Below are 24,242 nucleotides of genomic sequence, written 5' to 3'. Positions count from 1 at the left end.
GCCTCTCTCATCTTTTTAAGTGGGAGAACTTGCACAATTGGTGGCTGACTAAATACTTTTTTGCCCCACTGTATGTGTTGTATCCAGCATTTTCATGATTGGGGAAAAAAAAATCGATACCGATATTTTGATGCTGATATCGAGCCAGACATCTTTAATATATATATTGAGTAAAAAACACACATATTTTCAATTTTTCATCATTTTTGCATGTAAGTAAAATAACTATAACAGTGAAAAGCAAGTATCTCCATTGCGTTTTGAACGGGACCGCTTTTTCTAATCAAGTCCTTATCCGGGATTAGCGTAGCCAATCTGGCTCTAGACCTGGATCTTTCATTAGATATGGCGCCTGGCACATAGATGCTAATTAGCGCTTTATTGAGCGTCGGCTAAGTCAACTAGCACGGAGCAAGTGTTAATAGGAGGCATGGAAGTGAGCAAATTGACATGATGTCTTTTCTTTGTTGAGTACGATACCAAGCGGGTGGGATCACAGCGGCATTCCCGCCTGTAATCGGGAATATAAAATGCTTTAACATGACATGACTGAGGCTGGCGAATGATCAAATCCTGACAGGAGGACAAATTGCAAACAAAATGAGACGTCAGGTTTATTAGAGCGCCGCCGCCGTCGCCGCCGTTGTTGCCGTCACCTCTGGGAAATCTTTAATTGTCTTTTTTTTTTTTTTTTTTTTAACGCTGACATTTATTTGGCTGCCATGAATGAACGGCGACGCGCACGCTTACTTCCCGGAGCCGCTAATGTATCTGCCGGGCGCGCTCAATGGCGTTTATCATGTTCGCCTTTGTAGATGACATCTGAAAGGCGTTGTCTTTTCATCGTCGACTTGATATCAAACCCGCGAGGGGGCTTCGTCTCGCAGCAGGCAGCCACAAATCCATCACCTCTGGCACAATGGATTCATTCCCGTTTGTTACAAGTCTGGCGTTTTGGAAAACGTTGATTGATTACAAGCAACGCCGCTCATTAGCACGCCCGTGTGTCAGCGTTTATTGACTTGAAGTGGAAATCATATCGTGATGCTATTATTATTATTATCATCATCGTCATTATCCTACTGTGATGTTTTTTTTTTTTTTGGTTCAATTCCCCTGGATCCATTTCAAATCCAAGCAAGCCAGTTTCACGCTTGACTTGTTCCATCAGATGTACGACACGAAGGGGCAGCTGCATGCTAATTGCTTGATGTTTAAGCCTAAACAATGGCCTCCAGATAAACAACACTTTTTATCTCTTAAAGTGGAAGCCATATTGAAATGTCCCAATGCTAATGCTAATGAGAATCTTTGAACATCCGAGTGAAATCAGTTCATGACAAAAAGCCTGATGGGATAACTCGCCAGTTAGATAGATAGTACAGCTCTAGATTGAGAACTCGGTGCAAGATCCAATTGATATGAATGCTGTATGGTATCATGTACCCAGAAAAAATTATTACGTTTGATTCATGTTCATGTTAAAGGTTAAATAACTGTTAATAGTTATCCTCCCTATCCGTGTGGAAGTGGTAAGTTTTTGGCTATTTAAGTTGAAAGGAAATAACTTGGAGGCTACCGTTTAGGTCGCTAGCGCTCTAGTTTGCGAGTTAGCATGTGTCTCAAGACCCTGCAGTTGCGCAATATGTTGTAAATAAAAAGAGTATAAATGTGACTATAGTCGTGTTTTGTCATGTCTACAGGGCTCTAATAATGTTTTGTTCATTTTAATCTGAAAAAAATAATTTGTCTACCCACCAACTATATGTGGTTTCTTAAGTTTTTATTATTTTCCGTTTTATTATTATTATTATATTCATTTATTTATTACTGATTGATTGATTTTCTTTATTCTTGATGTTTATTTTTCATCTTATTTTGTGTAGAAAAATAAAAAGTAAGATATTTGAGAACAGTGGAATGTTTTATCAGAGCTTTTATTGTAGAAAATTGGAACCAAAGCAAAGTTTTTAAAATTTTTTTGTTTTTAATAAATGCATTTTTTTCGTTTTTTGGGGGGAAATTCAAGAGACCAGACGATGCGCAAAATTGCGTCTACAAGAACACGACGATACAATAATATCACAAAAAAATCAATGACAATAGGTTGCAATCAATTAAAATAATTTTTACTAAGTTACACGCCCTGTGCGTATGCTAGCGACCCCGCCCCCAACCCACCGACAAAGACGTGTGACTGACTAAAGGGCTCACTCCGTTCATGATGTTGTTCTATGGAACAGCAATATATTAAAAATGACACAGCTATTGACGTTGTTTTAATTTATTGTGTGATTAATTAATTAGTTAATTACTGTCCTGTGTCAAGTTTTAGTCTTCCGAGATCTTCCAAGCATTTTCATTCAAAAGACTACAACCAAAAATAAAATGGCTGCCAAAAACAACACAGGATCCACACTTTTTTGCAAACTGCAAACCCAAATTCCGATCGTAAAAGCGAGTCCAAACCCCTGCAGGACAAAAGGAGGCTCGGACCGATTACGGCCGCTTTAACCTTTATTTTATCTTCTCCAAAAGGCTTAACTGAAAAGGGCAGACGGACCATAAAAAGCAAATACGGGTGGTTAAAAAATAGAATTAAAGACATGCCAAGTCGGTGCCGTGCTAACAGTGCGGCCGCCGTCTCCTCAGGCTGCTAGTGGTGGTGGTGAAGGGGGGGCGGGGACGGGGGGTGGGGGGGTGATATGATGGAGACTTCACCTGAGGCTATCTATGCTTGTGCACGACAGGTCTAAAAAAGAAAGGGTGCATGCATGGCAAAATAACGTCTCTGCACGCTATTTGAAGCTAGCGCCCATGCTAACAGCTAATCAGAGAGAGCAACATATGTGTGGTAAAATTAGTTTTTTTTGGGGGGGTTGGGGGGGCACCATGTAGGAGTTGAACAGCCTGGACCGTGTCCAAGAAAAAGTTAGAAGTACTCCACAAATCAATGCCCCCCCCCCCCCCCCCCCCCCATCACCCCCGACAACACGTCTTTTAGGACTAAATGTAGCCTTCTTTTTTTTGGTTGACATCTGGTGTCAATACTGGAGGTTGACTTCAAAGCAGAAGGCCTGATAGCATTTGGCTCTTCTTGTCAGCATTCTCTCGTCTATTTGAGGCCACTTTGTGCAGTTCTCCAAATACGCGCTTTCAAGTGAAGGCTACACATGTCTAGAAAAGAAAAAAAAACCCACAGTGGGGACAAAAGTATCGGCTCAAATCGGATAAGAAGATGGAAGGAAATATGAAGAGGTTCCCAGAAAACATCGCAACGATCCCTAAGACCTTTGGGAAAATACTCTGTGCGTGTCCCATTTTACACAGTAAAATATGGTGGTGGTAGTGTGAGGGTCTGTGGTCATTTTGCTGTGATAAATGAATGGAGACTGACCTGATTCCCTAAGAAAATACTCTGTGCAAATCCCATTACACCTGGTGTAAACGTAGGGCATCATAACAAGAGTAAAATATGGTGGTGGTAGTGTGAGGGTCTGTGGCTGTTTTGCTGTCATAAATGGAACCATGAATGGAGTGGCCGAGTCAAAGATTGACCTGATTCCCTAAGACCTTTGGGAAAATACTCAGTGTGTGTCCCATTACACCTGGTGTAAAAGTAATGTCGCATTTAAACAGTAAAATATGGTGGTGGTAGTGTGAGGGTCTGTGGCCGTTTTGCTGTGATAAATGAATGGAGTGGCCTAGTCGAAGACTGACCTGATTCCCTAAGACCTTTGGGAAAATACTCTGTGTGTCCCCCATTATACCTGTTGTAAAAGTAGGACATCATACTAACAGTAAAATATGGTGGTGGTAGTGTGAGGGTCCGTGGCTGTTTTGCTGATTCCCTAAGACCTTTGGGAAAATACTCAGTGCGTGTCCCATTACACCTGGTGTAAAAGTAGGACCTCATACCAACAGTAAAATATGGTGGTGGTAGTGTGAGGGTCTGTGGCTGTTTTGCTGTGATAAACTGAACCATGAATGGAGTAGCCTGGTCAAAGACTGACCTGATTCCCTAAGACCTTTGGGAAAATACTCCGTGCATGTCCTATTACACCTGGTGCAAAAGTAGGACATCATACCAACGGTAAATATGGTGGTGGTAGTGTGAGGGTCCATGGCTGTTTTGCTGATTCCCTAAGACCTTTGGGAAAATACTCTGTGCGTGTCCCTTTACACCTGGTCTAAAAGTAGGACCTCATACCAACAGTAAAATATGGTGGTGGTAGTGTGAGGGTCTGTGGCCGTTTTGCTGTGATAAATGGAACCATGAATGGAGTGTCCTTGTCAAAGACTGACCCGATTCCCTAAGACCTTTGGGAAAATACTCTGTGTGTGTACCATTACCCCTGGTGTAAAAGTAGGACATCATACCAAGAGTAAAATATGGTGGTGGTAGTGTGAGGGTCTGTGGCCGTTAAATAAATGATACATGGAATGGAATGATAAATGGAACCATGAATGGAGTGGCCTCGTCAAAGACTGACCTGATTCCCTAAGACCTTTGGGAAAATACTCCGTGTCCCATTACACCTGGTGTAAAAGTAGGACATCATACCAACGGTAAAATATGGTGGTGGTAGTGTGAGTGTCTGTGGCCGATTTGCTGTGATAAATGGAACCATGAATGGAGTGGCCTCGTCAAAGACTGACCTGATTCCCTAAGACCTTTGGGAAAATACTCTGTGCATGTCCCAAAAGTAGGACATCATACCAATGGTAAAATATGGTGGTGGTAGTGTGAGGGTCTGTGGCTGTTTTTATGTGAATAACGCAAGCATGAATGGAGTGGCCTTGTCAAAACCTGATTCCGGTCATGCCGGATTGCTACGATGCTATCACATATACTCACAATATGTCAATATCCACAAAATTCCGTGTTTAACACCAAATCCTGATATTCCGAATATATAGGGTCCTAGTTACGTACAAACATAGCTTTTTTTGTTGTTTAATTTCCAAATATTTTGTGAATTCTTGTGACAACAGTTGGCTAGCTTGAGCCGACATTGTTAGCATCCTTGCTAATGTTACCAAAAAAGTGAGATTGCTGCCTAAACGTGCTGCCAAAGACATGAAAACAGGATTTAAAAGTTTATGTTTTGTAGCGATTCCAATGAAATGTGGCGCTAATGCTAAATAGAATAATTTTTGGATTATTTTGGAAGAATGAAGTAGTGTTTTGGGATTTTTTTTTTTTGAGAAAAATATTTAAAAAATGTTTACTTGTGCCACCTAAATCGGAAAATCTGTATTTGCGTAATCCTGCTAAAAAAAATGGCCTACCGGTGGTTGCGACGGTGTCGTCCCTGCCCTGGGTGAAGACCACCACCCTCTGCCTCGTCGGGTTGTCCTTGGGCAGGTTCTGGGTCTTCCTTGTGATTTCGCCGATATCGTCCGTCTGCAAGCACACAGCGTTATCAATTTAGCGAGTCGGAACGCGGATCGATAAGAGTTCTGTGTGGGAGAAAATGATCGTCTGTGTCATATTCCCTAAAGTGGGGTGGAAATAGGTGTGTGGAAAATTGTCCGACCGGTGCTCCTCGCCCCTTTGATCAGATGCGGCTGTCAGTGCCGCCTTATTATTAACCATCGCGATGTAGCAAAGCGATTGCGGTGCCATTATGGCCGCCCCACAGCGGAGTGGGCACTTGCGCGGGAATCAAAAGCAAACACTACGGTTCAGGTGAGTCATCAAACAAGACGGACGCCGCAAAAGTCAACCAATGAGGTTTTTTTTAACGCCTCTAAACGCTTTCCGAACCTCCTTTAATTAGCCTTGAAAGGTCCGCTGAGAACCCGGGCTGAGGGAAAAATGGGTGTAACACTAAAAGTGCTAATGGCGAGGTTAATGCAGAGGCTGTTAGCAAGCCGCGGTGCTTGGGGCAAAGGAGGAGGCAATGTGGAAGGATTTGGTGGGGTCGGGGGGGGGGGGAGCAATTTGTTACCGGGACTGGATACAAGCACAAAGCACTCCTCCAGACACTGAACACAAAACCACACAAGGTTTCGGCAAATTGTCACCCTTTGGTTTTATGTTCGACATTAAAAAAAGGTGCTCTACTCAGGTTTAAGGTGCTAAGAGGCTGCGGGGGTGCAGACTAAATAAGGCCAACAGGTGTTTAGAGTGCAGCTGTATCCTATTGTAGGGGAAAAGTAGCATAAAACACGGTAATTCAAGTAGTTTGCCGCCTAAACGGGCAGCGGAAGACGTCAAAATAAAATAAAAAAGCATGCATATAATGTTCATTCATTCATTCATTTTCTACCGCTTATCCTCACAAGGGTCGCAGGGGATGCTGGAGCCTATCCCAGGCGGGGTACACCCGGGCCAGCTAATCACAGGGCACATATAGACAAACAACCATTCACACTCACATTCATACCTATATAGACAATTTGGGAGTCGCTAATTAACCTAGCATGTTTTTGGAATGTCGGAGGAAAGTGCGTAGAATGTTTATCGTGACAATTTGAATGAGCATAAAATTTGCATAAAAAATTTATTGATGTAAAAATTCATTTTTATGGAGGTAATTATATTAGTTTACCGCCTAAACAGGCAGCGGAATAAAGCAAAACAAAATGTCAAAGTATATTTATTATATGTATATATTTTTCTATATTGGTATTTTGCGTTGTACTACAGAAAAATGAAACATGTTGAATCAAATTATATGATTATTATAAGCGTTACTGTAATTAAGACATTTTAATCAATACCAAAATTGGGTGGGTTGGGTGGAGAGATGCTCCCTAAACGGGCAGCGGAGTACATAACAAGACTAAAAGAGAAATTCCGACAAATTTATTTAGTAATTAAATTATAATAAAATAATTAATTAAATTAATTAAAATAATATATATATATATTATAAAAAATTTAAATAATATAATAAATATTTTATTAATAATATTATATTCTAATATATAGTAATATTCTGACATAATTAATAATATTAATAATATATATTTATATTACTAATATAATAATAATTATTTATAATAACAATATTTATTGACATCATTATTTATTAGTAGAACTCCAACAAAATATTACACCTCATTAAAAGTAAACAGCAAAGTGTATATGCAAATGAGCTGACACCCACACTGACACATATATGCATAAATAAAATAATCATGCTATATGTGCCCTGTGATTGGCTGGCCACCAGTCCAGGGTGTACCCCGCCTCTCGCCCCGAAAACAGCTGGGATAGGCTCCAGCATGTGAGGATAAACAGTACAGAAAATGAATGAATGATATAAAGATATTTAAAATTTATAATCATTGATAATAATAATAATAATAATAAGACATCCCACTTTCAAAGTGGTGTAATATTGTTGATACATTTTCTTATTATTTACTAATACAGCATATATTATTCGACTTATTCGCCTTAAGCAGCAACATGATGAACAATTTTCCAGATCAATAACACATTATCAAGTGAGTAATAATAATAATAATAATAATTGAATTTAGAAATTAAATGTCAAAGAGCGAATCCTTACACTTTTTGCCCTTTATGAGTGTGTTTTTTTTTTTTTTTACTCCCATGAGTCTCCATCACTCCTTCACCTGTCCCTCCTCCTCCTGTTCCTTCTCCAAAGTGCCATCATGGAATTCCTATTCCGGTCACGTTGATCCCAGCTTTAGTGATGCCGGATGACAATTATTATTGAAAAGGAGCTCAAATCCAAAAATATGAAAAAAATACTTTGATACATAAGAGGTCACGGTGTCTAAAAATGATTTTAATGATCTTATTAAGGGACTTTTAGCGTATGTGTTGAAATCGATATTACGGGGTGGCAAAACGAGGACGCAACCTGATGAGCGAACGCCTCCGAAAGGACGCGTCGGCTTCCAGAGAGGCTTTTCAAAATTCAATAAATAACATCTGTAGGCGATGTCGGCTGTACACCCGGCAAGAGTGCGTCATAACACACACACACACACACACACATAGAGTGAAAGAGAGTGAGAGAGGCGGCACTGAACAAAGAAACCATGACGACTGCCAGGTTGCCATAGCAACTGCATCCAGGCCCGCAGAGTATAATAGCGCATCAATCACTGTCCGAAAAAGAACTTCATTATCAGCAAAAAATAAAATAAGAAGGATGTGTTTGTAGCCGAAGAAGCTAACTCACCTCAAAGCCGAGCTCTTTGCCAAATGCCGCCGCCTCCTGCATTAACAAAAAAAAAAGCAGTTGATTACAAAGTGTTGAAGCACCTGAGGCATGCAGGTAGGTCGTACCCCCCACCCCCCCCCGCCATATTGTATAAATAGTGCTAAGAGGTAAGGTCACCGAGTGTAATGTGTGACTCATTTGCCCGTGTGCTGTGGAATCGTTTTTTTTTTTTTTTTTCCCCTCGTAGACGAGAATGGAAATAGAAATAGTCTGTTCCAAGGTTAATCTGCGGCCATCGTTAAAGCTTGATTAAGTGCGCAGGCAATGTTTTAAAAAGGCAGTTTAACACAGTGTTAGCCTGTGTGATGCTAATATGTGTAAAACTATGAGGTTCCATTGTACTGACAGATGTACTGATTTCTGTGTGTAGTATTAATACTACTACCAAAATTTTTTTTTTAATAATGATAAAAATATTACGGAATTAAAATAATAGGACTAATCTCAAATGTTACTCTTTATAATTTAATTAAAAAACATTTTTACAGTTAATATTCTCAATATTTCATGTAAAAATTACATAGAATTTTTATAAATTATGCACAATTATTATTTTAGTGTATTTAATAATTGCAATTTTTTTGGTTCATGGAAAATATTATTTATTTTTTGTTTGTATTAAAACCAAAAGGCATATAATTTAGATGTAAAAGCTCCATGTATCTTAATTAAAAACAATTATAAATTAACATTAAAATAAACAAATAAACAATTAAAATAACAATTAAAATAACAAAAGCATAAAGGAGATCAAGCAGAAATTTTGTAAAATGTGTAATTTTTTTTGGCACATTAAATTATATCTTCTGAATATTTTTTTCATGGAGTGATTATATTCATTAATATAATACAGCTAGCGTAAATAGTGTATTTTGCTTGTGAGGCTTTATTATAGCTGATAATGAGATGATGCTATGATTTCACAATATTCCATTAATGGGGTGGGGTGGGGCGTGGGTGGGGGGTGGGGTCAGGCCTGACGGAGGTGGAATGATGACTTTGTGTGGGAGGTCAACAGGGTGGCGCTCAAAGAGCAGGGGAGGAAATGACATGGAACAATAAGGTTAGCGCTCCCGAGTGGGTAGTCTCAACAGTAATATGTCAATCCGCTACTCAACACACACACACACACACACACACACACACACACACAAACACAAACACACACAATGAAATCAATAAATCACTACAGTCGCTTTGGTAAAGAGCAAAGGTCAAGAGTTCGCCTTCCCCTCGCTGACTTTTGCCTCCTTTAAATCGAATTTGTCAGTATCACATTTGTTTTGTTTTTTTAAATACTACTACTACTAATGTGTAATACCGGACCAGAGCTGCGGGGGCGCACTTGAGCTTCCACTGCACTCTCTAGTTGAAGAAGAAGAAGGCAAAAACTCAAACAAAAACACTAATTAAAATAATAAATATACAAAGAAATATAAAATTAACATATAATATAATAATAAAATATTCAATAAATATAATTTCAAGCAAAACCTGCAAATTTAAAAATAATAAAAAGATTTTAAAAACTATGTTAATTTTTTTTAAATGGTGACTCTCCATTAGGTGTTCTTTTATGTAACAAAAAAATATATAATATTAATATGATATTGACTGCAATAAATAATATCAATTATATTATATTATATATTTAAGTAATAACAAAAACTACAAGTACTGTAAAGAAAAATACTAATTAATTTTTTTTATTTTGGATATATATATATATATATATATATATATATATATATATATATATATATATATATATATATATATATATATATATATATATATATATATATATAATATGATATATTGACTGGAATAAATAATAATATCAATTATGATATGATGTTATATATATTTAAGTAATAACATAAAAACTACGAGTACTGTAAAGAAAAATACTAATTAATTTTTGTGTTATTTTGGTTATATATATAATATTAATATGATATATTGACTGGAATACATAATAATATCAATTATATGATATGATATTATATATATTTAAGTAATACCATAAAAACTACGAGTACTGTAAAGAAAAATTATATTAAATATATTTTTTGTTATTTTGGTTATATATATATATATATATATATATATATATATATATATATATATATATATATATATATATATATATATATATATATACGTATATATAATATGATATATTGACTGGAATGAATAATAATATCAATTATATGATATTACATATATTTAAGTAATACCATAAAAACTACAAGTACTGTAAAGAAAAATACTAATTAAATTTTTTGTTATTTTGGTTACTGATTGCATAGAATACTGCCACCAAAATATTGTAATCCCTCCTCATTAGTCATTAGCAAATATTATCATTAGCTCCCATTAGGTTGCAGCACATGAGCGTATGCAAATGTAACGATGGCATAAAAATGCAAATATGACGGCTACTTGGGGAAACATAAAGATCCCATAATAGGCCATCATAAACACCATCTTTGTCTTAAGGAGCCCACAGCATCCACAGTTTAATGCCTTCTTTTACAAGTCGTGTGTGTTTTACACATAATGTGTGGTTTTTCTTTTGGGAGGGGGGGGGTGATGTTGCGCTCCACAGCTTTCCAACGTGTGCTTTTGCAGCTGTCGCCACAATGACGACGGCTTCAAGTGACATCTGGGCCCAACAAATAGATAAAAATCATATTGTTGGAATCAAAAGAAGACGTGAGAATGGAGAGAGAGAGAGAGCGATGGCGGTCGGAGGAGGTAAAAACGGTACAAACAAGGTAAGGGACGCTAAGTGGGAAGGCCGTGGTTGGTATGAAGCTATCAGAACGTGTGAGATGTTGTTGCTGTCAGAGGCTTAAGCAGTCAAAGGGATATTTTTAGCCCGCTTAAGCTAATAATCCACAGCGCAGTCAGTCAGGGAGACGCCGCATTCACGATTCCATGGCCACGGCGGAAAAGGAAACGCTCACTATTTAGCAGATGATTGTCCCTCAATAGCGCATAGGACGTGTATTGTCCACATTCCGGAATTTAGACATGGAATGCTTTCATCCAAATGTCCCAATCAAGAGACAATTTGAAAAGTTTCGGAAAATGTTCCATTTATTGTATATTAAAAAAGGTAAATAAGTTGTCCCAGTGTCTTTGAATGCAACTTTTTGGAATTATTTACATTCATTTTCAACCGCTTTTTCCTCACGAGGGTCGCGGGGGGTGCTGGAGCCTATCCCAGCTGTCTTCAGGCAAGAGTTGGGGTACACCCTGGACTGGTGGCCAGCCAATCACAGGGCACATATAGACAAACAACCATTCACACTCACATTCATACCTATGGAGAATTTGGAGTCGCTAATTAGCCTAGTATGTTTTTGGAATGTGGGAGGAAAACCCACGCATGCACGGGGAGAACATGCAATCTCCACACAGAGGAATTGTGGAATTGAACCCGGGTCCCCGAGCTGTGAGACCTGCGCACAAACCACTTCACCACTGTGCAGCCCATTTTTAAACCATTCATTTTGTACTGCTTATCCTCACGAGGGTCGCGGGGGGTGCTGGAGCCTATCCCAGCTGTCTTCCGGGCGAGAGGCGGGATACACCCTGGACTGGTGGCCAGCCAATCACAGGGCACATATAGACAAACAACCATTCACACTCACATTCATACCTATGGACAATTTGGAGTCGCTAATTAACCTAGCATGTTTTTGGAATGTGGGAGGAAAACCCACGCATGCACGGGGAGAACATGCAATCTCCACACAGAGGAATTGCGGAATTGAACTCGGGTCTCCTAGCTGTGAGACCTGTGCGCGAACCGCGCGAACCACTCGACCACCGTGCAGCCCATTTTTAAACCACTCATTTTTTACTGCTTATCCTCACGAGGGTCGCGGGGGGTGCCGGAGCCTATCCCAGCTGTCTCCAGGCGAGATGCGGCGTACAGCCAATCCCAGGGCACATATAGACAAACCACCATTCACACTCACATTCATACCTATGGACAATTTGGAATCGCTAATTAGCCTAGCATGTTTTTGGAATGTGGGAGGAAACCGGAGTACCCGGAGAAAACCAACGCATGCACGGGGAGAACATGCAAATTCCACACAGAGGAATTGTGGAATTGAACTCGGGTCCCCGAGCTGTGAGACCTCCTCGCGAACCACTCGTCCACTGTGCAGCCCATTTTTAAACTATTCATTTTGGACTGCTTATCCTCACGAGGGTCGCAGGGGGTGCTGGAGCCTATCCCAGCTGTCTCCGGGCGAGATGCGGCGTACAGCCAATCACAGGGCACATATAGACAAACAACCATTCACACTCACATTCATACCTATGGACAATTTGGAGTCGCTAATTAGCCTAGCATGTTTTTGGAATGTGGGAGGAAACCGGAGTACCCGGAGAAAACATGCAAACTCCACACAGAGATTCCACCAAGGGTGGAATTGAACTCAGGTCTCCTAGCTGTGAGGTCTGCGCGCTAACCATTAGACCACCGTGCAGCCCGAAAAGGGTCATATGTACTAAAAAAAATAATTAAATATAACCACGCCCCTTCCTGTCCATGACCCGCCTCTGGCGACGACCATCTACTCTCCACAAGGGCAGCAGTGGATGGCGGTCTCGTAGCGGGTGGGCGGGTCCAAAAGGTTAAACATGCGGCATATCTGTACAGTGATAGCCATCGCTAAATGGACAAGCGTAGGGGCGGGGGGACGGGGGGGATCTGAGCAGACCAGAATGGTGTTAACCTCAAGTCTGCGGGGACTCATGGAAGCAAAAGGAAACCATGATGGCGGCGGCCTTGTCCCGGGAGAGTTAGTTATCAGCATGACGGTCTTATCAGCACTAAAGGCCTCTATCACACGCCTCACCTCGGGCTTTAGCGCACCGGCTAAATGCTATCGCTATCAAACTTTTTAGTTGCTAACATTTTACAGTTGGACTTGGTTCTTCTTCTTCTTCTTTCTCTTTGGGCTTTTCCCTTCAGCCAATATCTCAGTCTGGCCTAAAGTTCTTTATCTCCAAGGCCTCTAACATGGAATGTCCCTCTCATGTACTCCTTCCTGATCCTATCCATCCTGGTCACTCCCAATGAGAACCTCAGCATCCTCATCTCTGCTACCTCCGGCTAACATGTAATGTCCCTTTGATGTACTTGTTTCTGATCCTATCCATCCTGGTCACTCCCAATGAGAACCTCAGCATCCTCATCTCTGCTTCCTCCGGCTAACATGTAATGTCCCTCTGATGTACTCCTTCCTGATCCTATCCATCCTGGTCACTCCCAATGAGAACCTCAGCATCCTCATCTCTGCTACCTCCACTTCTGCTTCCTGTCTTTTCATCCACAAACTAATTTCCTATACTATATGTAATACTTAGATTATGTAATTATAATTATATTTTGCATATGTTTTCTATACCTCTTATCCTACTAAAAGGTAGCGAGGGTATGCTGGAGCCTATCCCAGCTGTCTTCGGGCGAGAGGCGGGGTACACCCTGGACTGGTCGTCAGCCAATTGCAGTTGTTCATTCATTCATTCATTCATTTTATATTGCTTTTCCTCACGAGCGTCGCAGGGGTGCTGGAGCCTATCCCAGCTGACTTCATGTGAGAGGCAGGGTACACCCTGGACTGGTCGTCAGCCAATTGCAGTTGTTTATAATTGATATATTCATTCATTCATTTTATATCGTTTATTCTCATGAGGGTGCTGGAGCCTATCCCAGCTGTCTTCGGGCGAGAGGCGGGGTACACCCTGGACTGGCCGTCAGCCAATTGCAGTTGTTTAAATTGATATAATATGATATAATTTATTATATTATTATTTGACATTTTCATGTAATTTTGGAAAAATTATATGTGATGCTAATGGATGCTAATGTTGCCGCTATTTTTACTTTCATATCCTGTATGAATGTAATATGCTGAAATGATGAAATAATAAACAAACAATATATGTAATTCTACTTGTAGAATTAGCATCACGTCCCTGAACTTATTTGAAGATGTGTAGCGAAGCCTTATTCCTGTCCAATTAAACAGGAAGTCTTTAAAAAAAAAAGCTTAAACACGATGACCTGTACCCAATTCCCAAAGAGCACAGACAGATAATGAATGAAGAAAGCTTAAAAGCATCCGTATGGGAGATGAATCCAATCCTGATCATTCCGTTTGTGTTAAATACCACAATCCCGAGCCAACAATCCCGCGTGTGCTTTATCTCCGACGCTCCAGAGAGCACGTAAGGCAAATGGCGGCTAATTTTACGGGCGACCGTGAGCTTTTTTTTTAATTCATTCTAGAAGGTAATCATGTCCCTCATCGGGGGCCGTATTAACTGCCTCCATTAAAACAGAAAAAGGCACGAGACAGCACCCTGGTTTCAGTGTCAGGTAGTCAAATAAGACGACGCGGAAGGAGTCAATTAAGCCGCCCTCCCGGGTCATCGCTCAACATGTTAGCCAATTAAATCGGGCAGCAATGCGCTTCCATCGCTGCCACCTCCGCAACCACGTCCGTTGGGATGGGACAGGAGGTTGTTATACAAGGCCGCAGATGGGAATTCCGGCTAATTACTCTGGGAATGTTGACACCTTTTAGGGGGAAAGGGATAAAAAAAAAAATACTATGACCAGGGCAATATATGGGGCAAACTAAATATATACATATACTGGGAAAAAATCATTGATGCTGCAATATTATACTATAGACCCCATAGTCTCCACTTTGCTGCATCACTCCTTTTCTGGCTGCCCTATGTCTCCTATTGGATAAAATGCATCTCCTTACTGTAATACAGTAAAAAAAATTTTTTTAATGATTTATATGTGTAATTTGGCTATAGAAGAGGCTGCATGGTGACCAAGTGGTTAGCGCACAGGACTCACAGCTAGGAGACTTGTGTTCAATTCCACCCTCGGTCATCTCTGTGTGGAGTTTGCATGTTCTCCACATGCATGTGTGGGTTTTTTCCGGGTACTCCGGTTCCCTCCCACGTTCCAAAAACATGCTAGGCTAATTAGCGACTCCAAATTGCCCATAGGTATGAATGTGAGTGTGAATGGTTGTTTGTCTATATGTGCCCTGTGATTGGCTGGCCACCAGTCCAGGGTGTACTCCGCCTCTCGCCTGAAGAAGACAGCTGGGATAGGCTCCAGCACCCCCGCAACAACCCTCATGAGGATAAGCGGTAGAAAATGAATGAATGAAAACTTGTTTACCTGTTTTTTTAACATTACTAGAGCCCCCCAGACATGAAATAGCACCCCTATAGTCACTTTTACACTTGTATTACCCAGTATAGTAATAAAATAAGACAAATGACTTGTTTGATGTGGGTTGATGTAAAGTTAGCTTGGCGTGGGTTCATACCCTTGGTAGGTATTATTGTGTAGGTTTCCTCCCACATTCCAAAAACATGCTAGGCTACTTAGCGACTCCAAATTGTCCATAGGTATGAATGTGAATGTGAATGGTTGTTTGTCTATATGTGCCCTGTGATTGGCTGGCCACCAGTCCAGGGTGTACCCCGCCTCTCGCCTGAAGAAGACAGCTGGGATAGGCTCCAGCACCCCTGCGACCCTTGTCAGGATAAGTGGTAGAAAATGAATGAATGAATTTTTTTTCATTATCATAGCAAGCTTAAAATGGTTAAAATTCCACCATTTTCTGACAAAATGCATGATAAAGTGGAAATCGACACTACTTACTGACTCGTTACCAAACAGGATGTCCACGTAGGGCATGATCTTCATCAGGCCCTCCTTGAAGAACTGGCAGATGAACGGCGCCGACAGGTTCATGCAGAAGATTTTATTGTTTTCCGACGCGTGCTTGGCCACCTTGAGGATGGACTCGGGGGACACGGTGAGGAAGAAGCCCTGGAAAAGAGAATGGCGGTCGAGTGGTTAGTGCGCAGACCTGACAATTAGGAGACCAGGGTTCAATTCCACCCTCGGCCATCTCTGTGTGGAGTTTGCATGTTCTGCTGAGGTTCTCATTGGGAGTGACCATGATGGATAGGATCAGGAAGGAGTACATCAGAGGGACATTACATGTTAGCCGGAGGTAGCAGAGATGAGGACGCTGAGGTTCTCATTGGGAGTGACCAGGATGGATAGGATCAGGAAGGAGTACATCAGAGGGACATTACATGTTAGCCGGAGGTAGCAGAGATGAGGATGCTGAGGTTCTCATTGGGAGTGACCATGATGGATAGGATCAGGAACGAGTACATCAGAGGGACATTACATGTTAGCCGGAGGTAGCAGAGATGAGGATGCTGAGGTTCTCATTGGGAGTGACCAGGATGGATAGGATCAGGAAGGAGTACATCGGAGGGACGTTACATGTTAGAAGCCTTGGAGATAAAGAACTTTAGGCCAGACTGAGATGGTTGGGACATGTACACAAACATGCTAGGTTAATTAGCCACTCCAAATTGTCCATAGGTATGAATGTGAGTGTGAATGGTTGTTTGTCTATATGTGCCCTGGGATTGGCTGGCCACCAGTCCAGGGTGTACCAAGACAGCTGGGATAGGCTCCAGCACCCCCGCGACCATTGTGAGGCTAATAGTCATATTGAAACGCGGGAGGTCCAACACGATGCCGGAATACTTTAAGCCCTGCATTTGCAATGTAGCTCACATAGCTAACATGCTAACATTTGCCTATCCGCCATATTTTTTGTGTTTTTTTTCATTATAAATATCAATTTTCTTTACTTTTTAGTGATTTTTTTCTCATCCAAAACTTCATTTCTATCATGAAGTTTTGAATAAAAGCAGGCTTCACTACACATCTTAAAATAAAGTCAGTCAGCTACAGACGTGGGAGTTGTGTGATCCTTTTTCTTCAGCCAATAGACTCGCATGGAGCAGTTTTGATAGTGTTGCTAGCGATTGTGCCCCCCCCCAACTATTATGTTGCATTTGTAAAAACAGACAACTGACAACTGTGGCACCTTTTAGCTGCTAATTTGCGGGTTGGACGACACTCTTGAGGGTGTTTTTTTTTTTTTTTTTTTTAAGAGCGCCTGGCAACAAAGAAGGGGAGCAAATCAACCCCCACGGCCGCAGGAAACAACATGAACGTATCCGATGATCGCGCCAACAAAAGTCTCGTCTGGACTCTCCTTACTGGGAAACAAGAGAGGCAGGTCGGCCTATTGTGTGAATGAATACAAATCAGGTAAGAAAACACCTTCCGGGTTTTCAAGGTGGAAATCCGACACGGGGGGGGGGCACACAGAAAGACTCCTCCTTTGATACTGATCTTCTTAACCTTGTTTTCCAGCCACAAGCTGCTCTGTCAAATAAAACGCTGGAGCTCAGAGAGAAAAAAGTTTCATTCAATCTTGCTGGGAATCTCCTCATTAAAGCCTGATGACGAGAGAGTCCAAGCAGTAAGACGGACTTTGTTTAGGTCTGGGTTTCGCACCTGAGGTTGCGTGCCTTGCACTGACACAAACACAAGGAAGTCGTACTGGGCTGACGGCCCATCGGTGACATTTTTCTTTTACTGTGTGCCAAAGCGTCAAGTGATTGTCTTTTCTGAAAATAAACCGCCACGGTTTGCAGCGTGTTAGCGCTGATCAAAGCCCCCCCAGTCCCCGCCACCCCCCCAAAACAAGCCTAGTCCAAGATCACTGCGGCTACAAGTCGCTTCCTCCTGCCAGAAGCGTGACACCACATTTCCCAGAAATGGAGCCTGGGAAGACATGAACTATTAACTGCATCTGTGTTGCTGGTACCGTATTTTTAGTGATTGTTCCGATTTCCAAGTGTCGTTTTTGTCATTAATAACTGGCAGGAGGAGCGATCACATTTACTATACAATATCTACTTTGGTCATATGTGAGCAAGCGTACTTTGGGATTACTGTATTTGAGTATTTCTGTGTATATATTCTACAAAGTGGTCGTCATAACTGGCAGGAGGATACCCACTCTGATGATCGTACATGACTTTGGGGCTGATTTCAAGTCATTCTGATTATTTTTATTGTGTTATGTGGCAATTATTATGAATAATTAGCCCATTAGCTAACAAGTGCTGCTATTACAAGCATACATTTTCAATATTAACTGCATCTGTGTTGCTGGCACTGTATTTTTAGTGATTGTTCCGATTTCAAAGTGTCATTTTTGTCATTAATAACTGGCAGGAGGAGCGATCGCATTTACTATACAATATCTACTTTGGTCATATGTGAGCAAGCGTACTTTGGGATTACTGTATTTGAGTATCTCTGTGTATATATTCTACAAAGTGGTCGTCATAACTGGCAGGAGGATACCTGCCAATTATTATAAATAATTAGCCGATTAGACAATGAGTTAATAATTTTCATTATTAACTGCAATTGCACCTGTGTTGCTGGTCGAGTACTGTATTCTGAGTGATTGTTCCGATTTCCATCACGTAAAGTGTCGTTTTTGTCATTAATAACTGGCAGGAGGAGCGATCACGTTAATTATAATTGGTCATGCTTAAGCAAGCATACTTTGAGATTACTCTATTTGAGCATTTCTGTGAATATATTATACAAAGTGGTCGTCATAACTGGCAGGAGGATACCCACAGTGATGATCGTACATGACTTTGTGTTATGTGCCAATTATTATAAATAATTAGCCAATGAGACAATGAGTGCTGCTATTGATATGACGCACAAGCATACATTTTCATGATTAACTGCGATTTTGAGTGATTGTTCCGATTTCTAAGTGTCGTTTTTGTCATTAATAACTGGCAGGTGGAGCGATCACATTAACTATACAACATCTACTTTGGTCATGTGTGAGCAAGGGTACTTTGAGATTACTGTATTTGAGTATTTCTGTGAATATATTATACAAAGTGGTCGTCATAACTGGCAGGAGGATACCCACTGTGATGATTGTACATGACTTTGGGGCTTATTTCAAGTCATTCGGATTATTTCTATTGTGTTATGTGGCAATTATTATAAATAATTAGCTGATTAGACAATGAGTGCTGCTATTCAAGGCAATTCATGTCAATAATACCTGGCAGGAGGAGTGTTTGCATTATGTATACAACATGTCTGCATTGCTCATGCATGAGTAAGCATATTCGGGTCTTTGTAGCTATTTGTAATATATCTATTTTTCCATAATACAAGCTAACAATTTTTCAACAATAACTGGCGGGAGGAGAGTTTGCATTAAGTATACAACATGTCTGCATTGCTTATGCATGAGTAAGCATATTCGGGTCTTTCTAGCTATTTCTAATATATATATTTTTCCATAATACAAGCTAACAATTTTTCAACAATAACTGGCGGGAGGAGAGTTTGCATTAAGTATACAACATGCCTGCATTGCTTATGCATGAGTAAGCATATTCGGGTCTTTCTAGCTATTTCTAATATATATATTTTTCCATAATACACGCTAACAATTTTTCAACAATAACTGGCGGGAGGAGAGTTTGCATTAAGTATACAACATGTCTGCATTGCTTATGCATGAGTAAGCATATTCGGGTCTTTCTAGCTATTTCTAATATATATATTTTTCCATAATACAAGCGAACAATTTTTCAACAATAACTGGCGGGAGGAGAGTTTGCATTAAGTATACAACATGTCTGCATTGCTTATGCATGAGTAAGCATATTCGGGTCTTTCTAGCTATTTCTAATGTATATATTTTTCCATAATACAAGCTAACAATTTTTCAACAATAACTGGCGGGAGGAGAGTTTCCATTAAGTATACAACATATCTGCATTGCTTATGCATGAGTAAGCATATTCGGGTCTTTCTAGCTATTTCTAATGTATATATTTTTCCATAATACAAGCTAACAATTTTTCAACAATAACTGGCGGGAGGAGAGTTTGCATTAAGTATACAACATATCTGCATTGCTTATGCATGAGTAAGCATATTCGGGTCTTTCTAGCTATTTCTAATGTATATATTTTTCCATAATACAAGCTAACAATTTTTCAACAATAACTGGCGGGAGGAGAGTTTGCATTAAGTATACAACATGTCTGCATTGCTCATGCATAAGTAAGCATATTCGGGTCTTTCTAGCTATTACTAATGTATATATTTTTCCATAATACAAGCTAACAATTTTTCAACAATAACTGGCGGGAGGAGAGTTTGCATTAAGTATACAACATGTCTGCATTGCTTATGCATGAGTAAGCATATTCGGGTCTTTCTAGCTATTTCTAATATATATATTTTTCCATAATACAAGCTAACAATTTTTCAACAATAACTGGCGGGAGGAGAGTTTGCATTAAGTATACAACATGTCTGCATTGCTTATGCATGAGTAAGCATATTCGGGTCTTTTTAGCTATTTCTAATATATATATTTTTCCATAATACAAGCTAACAATTTTTCAACAATAACTGGCGGGAGGAGAGTTTGCATTAATTATATGACATATATACTTTGGGCTTTGACGAAAGGGATTATTTGTAGTTTTTCTAGCTATTTTTAATATGCTAGTTTTAACTGACTTTTAACTTTGCATGAGCTAGCATACTGTAGGCTAGTTGCTCGTGTATGAGCTAGCATCCTTTGGGCTTTGACTAAACGGATTATTTCAAGTCTTCCTAGCTATTTGCAATATGCAAGGTGGTGGTTTTTATTAATAACTGGTGGGAGGTACGTATGTTTGTCATTAATAAGTGTGCTGTGACTTTGTGTATTATTTTGGAGTCTATGTCTATTATGTCATGTGATGATTGTCATTAATAACTGGCATGATTGTGTTAAACATACATGTGACACGTGTGTTATTGTGTTATACACGAACCCGTTCAGCTCGACTTACATGTTTGTGACTTTGTGACTTTTCTCATGTTGCATGTGCCCCCCCCCCAATTATGTGCTAGTGTAACACTAAATCTCAGGTGTCATGTTTTTTTTTTTTTTTTTTTTTTAATACAAAAACACACATGTAAAAAAAAAAAAAAGTCCTCCTCCATTTTCACAGAGTCGGAATTTCTGATGAGGCCGACTTTCAGCCAGCAGGCTGCTGCATAGACTTTGACAGCCTTCACACAATATTGTGAAGGGCGCTCCTTCAGCTTCTCCTGCTGCTTAAATGTAATCTGGCAGATGGGAGACCATTTCACCCTTTTTTTTTCCAGTACATTTCAAGGTGGGTGAAGGGGAGAAATGTGTATCGAATTAAGTCTTCTTGCCTCCGAGCTGACCCCCCCCCTTGTCTCCTCCAGCAATCAGCGCTTTGTTATTTTAGTCTCTCAAGCAAAAACCTAACTGGATTCAACGGCTGGGCCAATTACCTGCCATTTTCCAAGCTGCTGCGTGAGCTTTTTCGACAGAGCGACTGCGAACACGGCGACACTGTCCTCACATCCCGCGTTCGGCGTCTTGAGTGTTTTCACTCAAAAGGTTCATGTCCACCGATTGACACCTTGTGGAAATGTTTACTTTGCAGACAAACCGAGGGGGAAAAAAAAATGCAAATACATATCCCAGTATGGTCGCTTCTGTATGAAATGCACACATGTGTGAATAGTGTCCGTGTGGAATTAAGGGGGTGTAAAATAATTTCACGACTTTTGAGGTACTTTCAACAAGTAGTGTCTTTCACACAGAAAAATTCGATGATGCAAACATTGGAAAAGCAAATCGCTTTTGACACAGTTCTTGCTATTCCCTTTCACACAGCTGCTATTGGATAATACTACCTGTAGATAATTTACTTAGGAAATTTGTGTATATTCTGGCTTTAATCGGCTGTGTAAAAGGAGCTTGTCAAAGCATGCAGTTCTTAGCAGACAAACCAGGGGGAAAAAAATACAAAAATGTATCCCAGTATGGTCGCTTCTGTATGAAATGCACACCTAAATACATGTGTGAGTAGTGCCTGTGTGGAATAACGACTTTTGAGGTAGTTTTAACAAGTAGTGTCTTTCACACAGAAAAATTCCGAGACGCTAACATTGGAAAAGCAAATCGCTTTTCACACAAAAGGACAAATGTGTTTCTTGCTATTCCCTTTCACACAGCTGCTATTGGATAATACTACCTAGATGATAATTTACTAAGGAAATTTGTGTATATTCTGGCTTTAATCGGCTGTGTAAAAGGAGCTTGTCAAAGCATGTGGTTCTTAGCAGACAAACCAGGGGAAAAAAATGCAAATACATATCCCAGTATGGTCGCTTCTGTATGAAATGCACACCTAAATACATGTATGAGTAGTGCCTGTGTGGAATAACGACTTTTGAGGTAGTTTCAACAAGTAGTGTCTTTCACACAGAAAAATTCTATGACGCTAACATTGGAAAAAAAAAATCGCTTTTGACACAAAACGACAAATGTGTTTCTTGCTATTCCCTTTCACACAGCTGCTATCGGATAATACTACCTAGATGATAATTTACTTAGGAAATTTGTGTATATTCTGGCTTTAATCGTCTGTGTAAAAGGAGCTTGTCAAAGCATGCGGTTCTTAGCAGACAAACCAGAGGGAAAAAAAATGCTAAAATGTATCCCAGTATGGTCGCTTCTGTATGAAATGCACACCTAAATACATGTGTGAGTAGTGCCTGTGTGGAATAACGGGGGTGTAAAATAATTTCACGACTTTTGAGGTAGTTTCAACAAGTAGTGTCTTTCACACAGAAAAATTCCGAGACGCAAACATTGGAAAAGCAAATCGCTTTTCACACAAAAGGACAAATGTGTTTCTTGCTATTCCCTTTCACACAGCTGCTATTGGATAATACTACCTAGATGATAATTTACTTAGGAAATGTGTGTATATTCTGGCTTTAATCGTCTGTGTAAAAGGAGCTTGTCAAAGCATGATTCAATGATTCACATTTACAACTTTCAAAAAGTTCTGTGAGAAATGCAAAAGACAGCTCGTAGGGCTTTGATCTTGATGTGAAAGAAGCTCATTGTTTTGGTTTTTTTATACGACAATGATTTATTTTGCGGCTAAATGTTGGCATGCTAAAACCGCCTGGACTGTCTACTCCGGGATCTTGAGAACATTCCTTGGCGTTCCGACTGACCGAGCCACTACACTGCCAACATATTTTTGAACCGGCACAGGAAAGGTTCGATGTCGAATTAGCCAGCCACAACCGACTTCCCGTTCTATTAGCGAAAATGAATGCTAATTTTGCTTAATGCGCGACCGATGTCCACGCTAATTAGCTTCAACATAAACGGGAATGTTGAGCCGCCATTCCCGGATAGATCAAGAATCGGTTACTTAATCACGGACACTCAGGTTCTTACATCCTGACATGATAACCCCCCCCCCCTTGTCCCCCCCTTTTCATGAACTCCCAAGGGCGGCCTTAAAAAGACCACCCTTATATTCTCCAGCACCAACTGGCTTCCACCCAAGTCCCTTGGAAGCAGTGGATGAATTTCCCAGTTATCTGATAAGCTTGAGCGGAACATGATTCCTAATGGAAGCGAGGAAAGAAGAGGCAGATGTTATCGCCTCGCGCCAAAATGCCTCTCAGCTCCATCAAAGGAGGATGCTGCCCAAGCTCAATGGCCGCCTTATCGTATGTGTCGATATGTATGTGTTGTTTTTAATGGTCTGTTATGTGTACAGGACACAGGTCATAGTTTTATTTGGGGGGATTATGGCAGTATGGCCTGTTCTATGGTTATCGTCACACTTTTCCTATTGGCCGAAAGTAACATCATCAAAAAAAAAAAAAAATTTTTGATGAAAATAAATTTTGCGACATTGCAAAAAAAAAAAAAAAAAAAAAAACTATTCTATGGTTATCATCACACTTTATCCTGTTTTGTGTGCAGGTCACAGTTTTATTTTGGGATAATTTGTTCTATATCATATGGATATATGTATATCTCTTTTATGCTATTTCCTGTTCTATGGTTATCATCATACTTTTTATGCTATTTCCTGTTCTATGGTTATCATCATACTTTTTATGCTATTTCCTGTTCTATGGTTATCATCATACTTTTTATGCTATTTCCTGTTCTATGGTTATCA

At 40.1% G+C, this 24,242-nt stretch overlaps 1 protein-coding gene across 2 annotated transcripts in view; it reads right to left on the bottom strand.

Annotated features, from left to right (window-relative positions):
* Positions 1-24,242, bottom strand: part of LOC131109310 (adenosine kinase-like) — a 115,240-nt gene that overhangs the window by 9,232 nt on the left and 81,766 nt on the right. For both annotated transcript variants that reach the window (XM_058061193.1, XM_058061192.1), the window contains exons 7-9: positions 15,937-16,107; positions 8,169-8,204; positions 5,293-5,407 (exon numbers count right to left, since the gene is read on the bottom strand). In XM_058061193.1, the coding sequence (XP_057917176.1) occupies positions 5,293-5,407; positions 8,169-8,204; positions 15,937-16,107 (322 nt within the window). The remainder of the gene's footprint in view (positions 1-5,292; positions 5,408-8,168; positions 8,205-15,936; positions 16,108-24,242) is intronic.

The sequence above is a fragment of the Doryrhamphus excisus genome, chromosome 22 (assembly GCF_030265055.1).
Source record: "Doryrhamphus excisus isolate RoL2022-K1 chromosome 22, RoL_Dexc_1.0, whole genome shotgun sequence".
In the NCBI taxonomy this organism is placed as follows: Eukaryota; Metazoa; Chordata; class Actinopteri; order Syngnathiformes; family Syngnathidae; genus Doryrhamphus; species Doryrhamphus excisus.
Note: the sequence above shows the minus strand (reverse complement) of the source record. Positions and strands in the feature narration are given on the sequence as shown.